The 12688-nt window shown below is 45.4% G+C and overlaps 1 protein-coding gene across 1 annotated transcript in view; it reads right to left on the reverse strand.

Annotated features, from left to right (window-relative positions):
- Positions 1–12376, reverse strand: part of COL9A3 (collagen type IX alpha 3 chain) — a 36163-nt gene extending 23787 nt beyond the window's left edge. Inside the window, exons 1-7 of the mRNA XM_074553409.1 lie at positions 11644–12376; positions 10455–10532; positions 5857–5892; positions 5243–5314; positions 4935–4988; positions 1174–1209; positions 581–604 (exon numbers count right to left, since the gene is read on the reverse strand). Of these exons, the coding sequence (XP_074409510.1) occupies positions 581–604; positions 1174–1209; positions 4935–4988; positions 5243–5314; positions 5857–5892; positions 10455–10532; positions 11644–11925 (582 nt within the window). The 5' untranslated portion in view covers positions 11926–12376. The remainder of the gene's footprint in view (positions 1–580; positions 605–1173; positions 1210–4934; positions 4989–5242; positions 5315–5856; positions 5893–10454; positions 10533–11643) is intronic.
- Positions 12377–12688: the final 312 nt, after the last annotated feature.

Here is a 12688-nt window from a genome sequence, read left to right on the forward strand (position 1 = left end):
TTTGTCTGACTACACTGTGAGGGGAACTTGCTAACACTTTATATGAAGTTCAGAGTTCCATACTAATGCAGTACAGAATCAGGAAAACATGAAAGCTCAAACTGAAGGCATCCCTTGGGCTGTCCCCATTTTCCATTCCCCCCAAGGAGCTCCACCTGCACCACACCAGCAGCTTCCCAAGGCACATCTTGCTTTTTATTCAAAAAATTCCCCTGGAATTCACTGCCAGTCTGCATCCCTCAGGCACAGGGCAGCTCCCAGGGCCCCACCAAACCAAAGCTGCCCCAGGGTTGGTCACTCCCACTGCTTACAAGGCTGCTGAGCTTTGAGTTTACACCAATCCAGCTTCCCCAGGGTGGGGACGGGATAAAAACCCCACAGGGTCAATGATCTGCAGGACTCCTGGCACAGCAGAAGGACCTGAGGCCTGGGGTGGGTTTGGAACACTCAGGGTATCCAAACAAATCCAATAAAATTAAGATGTATAATTTATAATCTTAATTTTAATTTATAATTTTTAGTTCTTTAATTTAATTATTAATATTGATTTATAATTTAAAAAAAAAATCTTATTACTTACTGGAGGTCCTGGTAGTCCTTTGCCCTGAAAACAACATTTGAAACAATAAAAGATCACTCAGAAAATGGGCACACAGGAAAAATGCTGCTAATTTTTTTTTTTAAGTTTCCTTATCACTCCCTTGCCCCATTATAATGATTATAATTTGCAATCAGAGCAGAGTTTTGATGAATCCTTTTGCTGTCTCTAATAATTTGCATTCCCTTTGCATCTCTGTTACCTGTGAGACATCTGTGAGAAGAGAGATGTGTGGTGGCACAAAGGTGGGACATGGAGAGGAAGAAAATACTTCAGTTTATCTATTTCTCCTTTTTCTCTTCCTTTTAATTTTGATTAGACATTAGATAATGTCTAATAATTGTGATAGCATTTGAAATGTCTGTATCCCAAACTGGTTTGCTTTTAGAGAACGTCAGAGAATAAAACCAGGTCTGTGCTACCTGAACAGGTCACACACACACATTTAAACATTTCAAACAATATATTCACTCATTCAGGCTTTGATCCTTTTGTTTGGGATGCAAAGCTTCCCATCCTTTCTTGGCACAATATTCCACATTTTCAGCACATGAGCTGCTCTGGGAGGTACTCACAGCTGGTCCAGGTGGCCCAGCAGGTCCCAGTGCACCCTGTGGGAATAAAACAGGATAAAAATCAGCAGGGATAAAAGAGGAACCTCCACATGGGGAGTCACCAAGGGCTGCTCTCCTTGACTCCAATATTTGCTTGGAAACTCCAGCAGTGTCTTGCTGGACAGAACTGGAGAGGCTCAGCTGAATTCACACATATAAGGACAAAAATATATGGATAATTACTCTGGAAGTCCCAGCTGGCCTCAGATGAATATCTAAAATATCCTCCATGAATATCTAAACGTTCATAACTTGAATTCTATCTACTTGAAATATTCTCATTCATAATGCATTCATATTGTAGATCCAATTACTAAGTTTCCTAAAACTATTAACAGAATTTGGATTTGTTCTAGCAAATTTTATTAATCCATCTATTTTCCTTTCAAGCAAAGCCAAAGATTTGGCAGCTTCTGCTTCTTCCCTTGCTTCCTTGGCAATTCCCCCATCTCCTTTTCCCAGTTTGCATTCCCATTCTTTGGCTTGGCTGGAGCTTGGTGAGCTCATGGCTTAGACTGGAATTAAGTCACTCTTGAAGCTGAGAAGCTCCTGCTTGACTGAAGATAAGAACACAGAGAGATGTGTCATATTTGCATGGAAAAGGTCAGAACGAGGAAGACTTCATTTACTTCCTCATTTTGGGACCCCTCCCCATGAAAGGGACCACCGACCCATTTCAAGAAACAAACTACAGATGCTTAATGGCTTTTGAACTAATTACCATACAAAGTGGACAATGGGATGTACCAAAGTCATGAATATGCATTTGTATTTTGGGTATTCAGTACCTGTGTAGATAAAAGGACTGTAATCACCTGTAAATTGCAGTGTGTATTTGGGAGCTATCCCACAATAAACATCCACTTTCTAACTTGAAACTGTTAGGGAGTTTTTGTCTGTCACAGTTGGATATCGGTTCTAGATCAATACACATAGTTTTTAATAAATCAAGCCAAAGGAGGTTAGAAATGCTTTCCCTTGTTAAGCTTAAGGAGAAAGACACAGAGGACCCAAGGCCTTGTTAAGAGTGGTCTTGTGAGCAGAGGACAGTAATCCAATAAAATCAGCTGTGCTGTGAATGGCAGCTCATTCATTTTCCTGCTGCAGGTCACTCTGCTCTGCCCCAGGCTCTTTTATCTGCAGGATAAAAATCCTCCCAACTGCTGATGGCTGTAAGGGACCAGCTGGGATCTCCTCCTGCAAGGAAAACATTGAATTCCTGGCATCCCCTGACTTGCACCCTCATTCTGAAAGCAGCTGCATCCCCTCTTTCTGCTTTGTCCAACAGGCCAGAAGGATGGCAGAGCACCCAAAATGCCAAACTGTGGCCCTTGACTCCCTAATTCTGATGCCTTGGAGGGTATAAGGTGCAGAATGCAGCAGTGAATGTTCCTGGTAAGGTAAGAGACTGTGAAATCCCTAAATGAGCTGATGCTACTGCCTTAAGGCAAAGGAGAGACTCTAATTTACATCTCAATTTTAATAACATTGTGTGACTCGACTCGTTCTCTTGGTAACAATGTTCTTTCTGTTTTGATTAGAAAACACTATCATCATAATTTTTCATTTTGTAGCAATTTACTCTGTGAATAGACAGTTATGGAGTGTAGAAAACACTTGATTATTATGACATTCATAAATAGAAGTGAATAATTATGTTTTCTTTATTGCTTTCATTGGAAAGCAACAAACTTCAAAATGGCTTTTGAGAACTTTCCAATGAAGGACACCAGTATGTAACGTGGAGGTCAGGACTCAGCTAAAAATAAAGGCGTTTTAAAATTGAAAAAACAAGTAGACTTGATCTAATCAGTCTTTAAGCAGAAGCAGGAGAAAAGCTAATGGGTGCTGACAGCAGCAGGAGATATTTAAGATAAAAATCTTTCTGGAAATGTTTGGCAATAAATCATTACTGGAAACTGGCTTCCATGAGCCCACTTCCCTATGCTAAACAGCTTTGCTCTCAGACACTCCAGTTGAAAAAAATTAAGCTTATTTGAAAGAAATCAGAGTGTTAAGCATGAATTCAAACCCACAGCAATGAGTAAACAGCTTATTTCAGTGAGTCCTGCAAGACTGAGATATGTTCTACAAGACAGGGAGGAAAAAAAGCAAGTTGGGCTAACAATGCTCCATTTGGAGTGCCAAAGCTTTCAGAGGCCCTCCCTTTCCCCAGGTTTTTATCAGACCAATTAGAGCAATTTCCCAGATGGACCAGTGACCTTGAAAAGCTCCCATAACTGAGGAGGGGTCCCAGCTCTGCCCCGTGCTGCCAGACTGAGTTACACGAGATGGGAGAGCCCAGCAAACCTGAGCTCTGCCTGTCTGGGGCAGCCAGAGAGGAATTCCTGTGCCCAAAAATCACCTGCTCAATCACCCTGCAAGGCAGGAGCTGTGTGCCAACGTGGGCACTGCCACCCAGCCCCAAGCAGGGCTCAGAACAGCTCACAGCCTCCCATGGGTGCTCCTGAGCTTCCCACCTTTAAAAATCGGGGATCTGTTCCCAGATGCTGCTGGGTTCTTGCCACAGAATGTCTGAGAGTGGCCAGGACCTCTGGGGGGAAGGATGGGCACAAGGGGCAGAAAAGGAGTGGGGTTTGTGGTGGTGGTGACGGACACAGGCCTGGAGCTGTGACCAGGATATTTGATGTATATATTTGATATATATATTTGGGTCCTGCCACTCAGCTTTGCCAGTGGCCACACAGACTTTGCCTGTCACGGGGGAAAGGAATAGGAGCATATCACAAATACATGATTGTGCTGCTCATCTCCTAAAATAACTCACAGATTTTTTTTAGATTTCAGTTAGTCCTTGGGCCAAGAAGTGGATTATTGGGATATACTGAACAGGTGACAGAATCTGTACAGTACATGGCTGTACTGTTCATTCCCTTAAATAACGCACAGATTTCTTAGATTTCAGTAAATCCTTGTGCCAACAAGTGGATTATTGGGATATACTGAACAGGGGACAGAAATCCAGCCCACCACTGCAGCCATGAGTCCAAGAGGCCAGCAAGCCAGCTGTGGGCACAAGCCCTATATTGCCATCTGGGAGACAGGAGAACAGCCGTGCTGGATCACAATCTGTGCTGAGAGGCTCATTAATGATTATTCCTTAATGTCACAGGGAGGCCTGAGAGGGGAGATGACTGTGGATGATCTGAAGGACATCTGTATCATCTCTGGCTGCTGTCCCTGCGGTGCCCCTCAGCAGAGCTAGAATATGCAGAAAGCAGAAAAAACCCTGATTTCTTGCTAGGCTGGCTGGGGAACACTATGGCAACTAATAATGCAACCATATGGACAGTTCCAGAAATAATAAAAGGCAAAAGTTCAAACAACTAATACTCAGTAACATTAATTATAAACAACACAGATCTGCCAACTCAGACTGCAAATCAAGGCAAAAATAACTTCATTTTGATAAACTTCACAACTGAGACTGTTGACTGCTTCAAGAAACTTTTTGGATACTTGAAATATCCTCGGTACAGCCACCACTGAGGCAACCCAAGCAGGTTCAAAGCTGTGTGAAAGAAAGGTGGATTTCATGCCCTGCCTAATGAAAACCCACCTGGGGCTGCATTTCAAGGATCCAAAGAGTTTACATCAGAATCAGCACTTGAATATCACCAATCTACTGCAGAAAGTGAAAATCATCCCCACACTCAGTGGCAATGAGCATTTAAAGAATTTAGGATTTATGAGGTACTCACACGGTCTCCTGGAGGCCCATTTGGGCCAGGTGGGCCATCAGTTCCTGTTAAACCCTGCAAAAAAAAGCCCAAAATATCAACAGAGTGCCATCTTGTCAGTAACACATCTCAAAATTGTTCTCATATTCCTTAATTCAGCCCAGAGTTGCTTCTCCTTCAATTTCTCCTGACATGCAAGACACAGATGTGGGTCCAGGACTCCCATTCCTTCTCCAGTAGGCACAGAGAAGTTGATGAGACACATCAGGAAAATTCTCCTGCCTGGGTGAAATGTTTAAAAAACCTGAGAGAAGATGACAAATACTCACATCCACTCCAGGAAGGCCAGGCAATCCAGCTTCACCTGCAGCTCCAGGCTTCCCTGGTGCCCCTTTTGGCCCCTACATGAGATAAACAGTCAATTACTATAACAAAATAACAGGTGAAACATGGCAAGGATGCAAGGATGGAAGCTCAATTGTTGATGTGTTAATCCTACACCATGCAACATGGGAGAATCCCATGAAGAGAGGTGAATCTTGATGTGAATCCATACCCAAATCCTACATTTCAGTGCTTTGGCTCATTCCCACGTGCTCACAAGGTGCTCTTAGTAGGGAAGGGATGCAGAAAGTGGCCAAAGCAAAGGGCTCTGTCTGGTACAGGTTTGGGCACCCCTGGCAGGCTGAGGGGCTGCAGCAGACTCAGAGCAGTGCCAAAAATGACCAAAAATGTCATGTGGCTTGGTGCCATGACACCTGTCCCCATTCAGGTGATGCACAGGCTTTATCTCACTTATCTCATTCATTAATTTAACTTTCATTCTGTTTCACTGATAGCAATCAAGCAGGAGAATGTGTTTATCCCCTGAGCATCCCCACTCCTGGGAATTCTGTGTCCTTTTGAAAGGAGGGACAATCAATACCAAGCAGGAAATACTTACTGGTGGGCCTGGCAAACCAGGAGGGCCTGGCTCTCCCTAGAGGAAAGAGAAAAAAAGTGTTAATGCTGAACCTTTATTGACTTTTTCCAACAAGGGCGTTCCCAATTGCACTCAAACCTCTCATCATGCCTTCTCCAACATTTACCTGGCTCAGTCTCATGAGCTGATGCTCTAAACCTGCTGCCCCCTAAGCAGGATGAGCCTTGTCCAACACCTGCAGTGGCAGATTTGGGGAAATCCACATCCCCAGCATCCCAGAGAGAACCACTGCTCCCTAACTTTCAACTCCTTCCAGACATGGTCAGAGTTTATTTCCCCTTGGGAATGGCTGCAAGTGGGGCAGAGAGGAAGCTGGATGGGTGTCACAGCTTCCAAACACCTTCCTGGTGATACAGGGATCAACTCAGCTTTCCAGGGCACAGTATGGAGCTGTGGCACTGCCAGGAGATGGGGATTACACCACAAAGTGAAGAATGAACCAGCTGTCTACAATGATTTCCTTCATATGACTAAACTTGGACAGGGAAAGCAAACAAGCACAGCCCCCAACTGATTTCCACCTAATCCAATTGCACAATCTGCATTAAACACAATTTTCATACACTATTTCAAAAGCACTCTAATTTTTCTCTATTGTAATAAAAAGAAGCTTTTAAGAACAGCATTAAAGGTGTTTGTGAGACAACATTTTGTGAGTCTTTATTCACTTCTTTCAGCTCAACCAGTTGTAATGAAATTCAGCTGATTTTTTAAGATTTTCTAAGCCTTCTGATGTTGACATTTGTGTAACGAACTTTCGCACACACTTTCTGTAAATAACTCATTGTTTTGCATTCTTTTATGGAGCAGGAGAAATTTGATGGACTATTGGTTTGTCCAGTGTCATTGGAGAGGTGGCACTGTCACTCTCCAATCCACTGTCACTTTTGGAAAACTATAAATGTTGGAGTCAGAAAATAAACTTCCCTTTTCTTCACCTTGAGAGCAGTGGTGTGTGCTTGTGTTCTTTCATGTCCTGTACTGACATTCATATGTGTGTGTGTGTGTGTGTGTGTATGTGTGGACTCCAGAAAAAAATTTTATTTTTAGGCCCCAAAAGAGGCAAATATTTGTGAAGAGCAGGAGCTTGACTGGAGCTTGGTTTCCAACTCATCCCACAGAAAATGACTTTGTGTCCCTGTCCAGAGGGTACCTGCCCTCCTGGCTGTAGGGTAAATGCACTGAATATTCTGAGAGCTGTTGTGCTGAGCAGAGGGGAAGGGGCAGCCCTGGGAGGAGAAAATCTCTGTGGAAGAAGGGTGGTTATTAACAGAGCAAGGCTGGAAATAAAACACCATCACTCCCACCATGGGGCAGGAGGTGAATGCAGAGCTGTGGGATTTACAGCAGGTTTCTATATTTACTGGGAGGGCTGGGGGCAAATCCCTCCAGGATTTATGTCCTGCACCCCTGACTGACCAGAGGGGCCCTGAACAGAGGCATCTTTATGCTCTGACTTGCTGAAGCAACTCCTTCAGTGTCCTTTGCCCACAGCTTTTCCATAAATAGTTTTATCATAGCAGGCTGGGGAAGGTTCCCTGCCCAGGAAATGAAAGGAGCAGTTCTGTGGAAATGAAAAGGCAGCTGGAAAGGGCTGCAGGGGTGGTTTGCTCCCTCCTCCAGCACCTGGAACTGCCAGCCCCTTGCATTTTTCCTTTCCTCTGTGGTGGGAATCTGCACAGGGAGGTCACAGCACGAATGAAAAATGTTGAGGACCATCTTAAACCTTGATCCTGTGGTGGTGGAACCCTGCAGGAGCCCCAGAACTTCAGAGAGCTGAATCCAAAGCCTAATCAAGGCATGCACCCCCAATGCCAGGTCACTGGGAATTAGAGCAAGGGCTGTCAGCAAAAGGAAATGCTCCCCTGGTGCCATGGGGAAGTTTTCTCTTTCTCAGCAAGTCAAGGCAGGAGACAGAAAACAGAGGGGAAGAAAAAAAAAAAGCTTGATTTTTGAAAAGTGACAATTGCTTATTAGCTATTTAGGGAATTACATCTCCAGAAATAATTCACAGGAACTTGTCACTAATTCTTTCCATCAAAACATGCTGTTTCTAGTCTTGGGAGAGAGATTTTGCTTGTTACTGGGTATGAAACGAGAAGCTTGTTAAAGGCTTTAATTATAAAATATTTCAGAGGGACTTAATGTTGCAGCTCCCCCTGAAAGGCAGGGATGAAAGCTGGACCTTTGAGAAATTGTGCTGGTGGAGTTCATCCAAGGAGATCTCCTGAATAATTCAGCTGCATGCTCTGCACCTCTCCGTGCTCACAGCTGATGGTGGGAGACTGCTGAGCACCCAGCTCAAACACACCCAGAGCATTTCCACACCACTTCCACCCAAAGTCACCTGTCACACTGACCTGGCTGCAGGGGCTTATACAGTTCAGGAATACAATGCAGAAAATTTTCAATTGCAATTTAAGAAAAAAGTCTGTGCAGCACCAAAAGAAAAATAAAAATAATGGTTTCACTCTGCTGTGGCATAATTGACACTGTCACTCAGGATCCACATGACCCTCCCCATGCAGCACTAGGAAAATGTAGAACAGTGCTGAATTTTATTTGCCATCATTTTTTGGAGTGTACTGACACAAAAGGGCAGCCCATAAGCAGGGAGGCTGTGTGACTCTGCTCAACACCAGGCACAGCCCAGCATCTCCTCCTGTGCAGCTCCTGAGAGGACTCCATGTCCTGCTGAGGAGCAGGAACCATCCTGGAGCCTTCCTGGGCAGCCAGACCACCTCACCTGAGCAGGGACCTGACATCCTCTATCCATACGAGGGATGGGCTTCCAGTTCAAATTAGAGATTATTTCTGGGCAGCCAAAACTCCAGGCTGAAGCTGGGACTGCAGGGCTTTGCACCTGAAACATTTCACCCAGCCTTTTGATTAATTAGGGCTAAATTCTTCTCATTAATTAGATGTTGTTATTTGAGCCTGTCCCACAGGGAGCCTTCCAAAGCTCTTAGCTGTGGATAAAAGGTGAAGGTCCACATGACTGACACCTCCCTGGGCTCCTGCTTCCAAGGGCAATCAGAACCATGCTGGTGCTGCTCCAGAGTTAAATATCCTGTAGAAAGCAGGAACTGAACAGCTATGTGGTTTCTTTCCCATTTCCTCTCTGCAGAAGTTGAAACTTGAAATCAGAAGGGTTTCATCCTTCCCAAACTCTTCTATTTGCTTCCACAGTAGATCATGGCCAGCCTTTCCCAAAGTGTGCTGGCCACAGCAATGCCCTGATGAAAACTGGAACCAGTTCCCTTTGTCCTCTTCTGGAGTGTCCCCTGAAGCCTTTTGTGACACCACAAAAACACCACCACCAAAACCAGCACCGCCAAAAAAAACCACCAAAAAACAGCACCACCAAAAACAGCCCCACCAAAAAACGGCGCCACCAAAAAACGGCGCCACCAAAAACAGTGCCACCAAAACCAGTTGGAAGCTGCCGAGGTGCCAGCTCTGAACGTCTCTCTCGGAACCACAAAACCAGAGGGAGATCCCCAGGAACACAGACTCCTTTAGCCAAAAGGACACTCAGAGGAGTAGTTGGAAATCAATGAGGTTCTCTCTTCAGCCCAGCCTGGCTCAGGGAGCTGCAGGGAAAGCTCCCCACTGCAGGCACAAACACTCCTTGTTCACCATGTACCAGGGAGTGCATACATTTATATTTTTTTACCTCCTTATTCAAAAGAAAATGACCTGCATGGAATGAATAGATTTTTTCAAGGTTGCGTAAGGGCCCAATTCCAATAAATGCACTTCAGACGAGCTTTAAAAACCCCTGCACTATTCCATAGGCACCTCAGAGAGACAAGAGCTGCTCAAACTGGAAATCGAAGCAGGAACCCAGATTTTGCATTTGATGTGGTCTTGCTAAAGGTCCATCTGATGCTCATTTTATCCACTGCCAACTACAGGACACAATTCAATCCTTATCCAACAGATGCACAGAAGCAATATTTTTAATTTCTATGGAAACATGAATTAAATAAAACAGAACAAGAATTTCTCCTCCATTAAGTCCTGGGTTATGTAGTCTTCTCCCTCTGCAGGAGGTGTAAGGAGCTGCCTGCTGAAACAAGGGCTCTTCATTTTATTTGCCTTTTGGGCCACTACAAACTCATGTCTGGCAACACAAGAACCAGATCCTGACACATCCTCTGCTAAAGTGAGGGATAACCATGATGACAATATTGAAATAAAACTAAAAAGAGAAAAGCAGTGTCCAGTGCTGCATATTTGAGTCACTTGTAACCTCTGTAGAGATGGAAAAGCACCACATAAATCTGTCTTTGAACTGCTGAACCCTGACCTCACATACATCATACCTCTGCACAAAAAGAGAAATATTCCACTTTGCAAGCAGGATCACAAACTCCTGAGCCCTCCCTGGGGACAGGGGATTGATGCTGCTCAGCACCCCATGGGCTGCTCAGCCTCCTGCAGAACAGGACAGGATTTCCCAGGTCCTTCCCCCAGGGATGCCCAGAGGATCTGGAGAGCAGGAGCAGCTTCTGTGCCCAGCCCTGGCCCAGCCAGCCCTGCCCTGCCCCACTCACATCAATGCCGTCCTTGCCAGATGGTCCAGGGGGTCCTGCTGGTCCAGGAGGGCCTTGGGGTCCAATTCTTGGAAGGGACTGGGGAAAAGTGAGAGACAAGAGTTTGTTTTTCCATCAGAAGGAACACATGGGCTAGATCAGAAATCATTGGCAAAAATCCTACAGCTCAACCCTAAATCTGCACCCCCTGCCAGCCTGGGTGCACTCCAGAGCAGTGCAAGGCTCTTTGGAAAACCCTTTTGACTGAACACATCCCCAGCTCCTTTTACTATATGGGAATGCAAACTGGTCACTGGGCAGCAAAGGGGTTTTGTTGTATAGGAAATTGTTCTGGCTACAGGCACATTTTGGGTTGGGCAGAGGAGGAAATGCAAAGCCCATGGAAAAGGTGCCAAGTGCTTGGTAGAAATAATGAATTTATAGCCCCGGTCTGATGGGGTGATGGCAAAGTCAGGCAGACACCAGTGAAGACAGGAGGAGAAAGAAAAAGTCCCTTTCTAAGCAGGGTGCCCCCTGAAAATCTGGGCTTTTGGAAAGGTCTGAGATGGGGGGAAGGAGAGAAAGGTCCAATAAATGACTTCTGTATGGAGAGGGCTCCAGAGAGCAACTAACTGCAGCTTGAGGGAACAAAGGTTTCATTATAGAGGCAGCTCTGCTCACAGCAGAGTTCTGAATTCCCAAGCCTGGCTGCGAAAATTCCTCACTAACAATGAAAATCTCACTGAGGAGTCACTTCCCCAGACAATAACATTAACACCAGACAGGGAAGTTTAATGCAGCTTCATGCCTCAAGTGAGCAAGGGTTAAACATGCTGTAAGTGTAAAATTTGAAAACTGATTGAGGGAATGAGTAAGAAACTCTGATTCAGATAAAGACCCAGATCAGATCAGTTTCGCTGGAGATCTGTTACTTCATTGTAAAAGCAAAGTGTTTCTCTTAACAGATCTTCCCTTTCCAAGGCTTTTCCTGTCATAATTGCAGTCCTGGGTGGGAAAACCCCACTTCTACAGAAACAGAAAGCAGCAGTTTTTACACCTACCCACACAGGTACAAATCCAGGTGCACATTTGTAATAAACCTCAGAATAAACCTGCCTATTGCCACGTTTCACCCCACAGGTACAACACACACTCTATTTTACCCTTACAGGTTTCCCCCTGAGCACGAGACACAAATGAGGATTCTCACCTGAGCTGATGCTGTGGCCAAGAGCTGACACAGGGACAGGAGCCCAAGAGCAGAGATTCCAGCCATGGTGCCCAGGCTCTGCCTCTCTCCCTTTCCTCCAGGCTGCCAAACCCTTTCTCCTCCGGGGTCCAGCAGATCCCTCCTCCTCCTCGGGGCTCTCAGCTTACAGAGCAGGGACTCCTGGCCTCCAGATAAACCTGTGGCTCCAGCTGGAGCAGGGAGAGGGGCTGAGCTTGGAGGAGAGGAGGTGGGAGAAGGAGGGGGAGCAGCAGAGCAGCTCATTCCTGCCCCAGCCTCCTGCTCCTGGAGCCTCTGGAAGGGCTGGGCTGGGAGCAGGGACACAGGAGCACAGCTGGGATACTCCAGCTGCAAACACAAAGCTGCTCCTTAGCTCTCACCCGGGATATTTCCCAAAGCCCATCACCATCCCTGTGCTGGACAGGTAAAAAGCAACACAGGGGAGTTTTTCAGTGAACTTTCCTTTTTTCACCTAACTCCAGCAGGGACATTAAGAAACCTGTGACAGGGCAGGATCACCACAGAGAAATGCACTTACTGCTTAGTGAGGTGCTTTGTTAGCTCTGGAGGTTGCTCATATCTGGTTTCAGGTTTGTTTTTTTTTTAGGGTGATTTGAAGAGCACTGATTCCTTGAGAAATGATGAATGCTGGTTGGAAAAGACAATCACAGAGAGATACAAGGAGGAAGGGAAAAGGAGGAACGTTCTCAAAGGCACAAAGAAATATCTGAAATGCTGTGAGGAAGGAAAGAGGACAGTTCCCTGCCTGGTGACCCTAAATGGCAAGAGATTAATGAAGATCCATCTCCTGCAATGAGCTTCATAATTCCCTTTATTGATTAAAGGCAATTTCATCCAAAGCAGGGATTAGATGTGGGGAGGAATGGTGGCCAGACTCCTCAGGGCTGAAATGACACAGCTCATCTGGTTAGGAACACAAGAGGAGAAGTGGAAAATCAAGCTGAGGAACTGAAATACCTGATTTTAGCCTGGCATCTGTGCAACAGGAGGCTTGTAGGAGCACACA

The sequence above is a fragment of the Zonotrichia albicollis genome, chromosome 17 (assembly GCF_047830755.1).
Source record: "Zonotrichia albicollis isolate bZonAlb1 chromosome 17, bZonAlb1.hap1, whole genome shotgun sequence".
Lineage (NCBI taxonomy): Eukaryota > Metazoa > Chordata > Aves > Passeriformes > Passerellidae > Zonotrichia > Zonotrichia albicollis.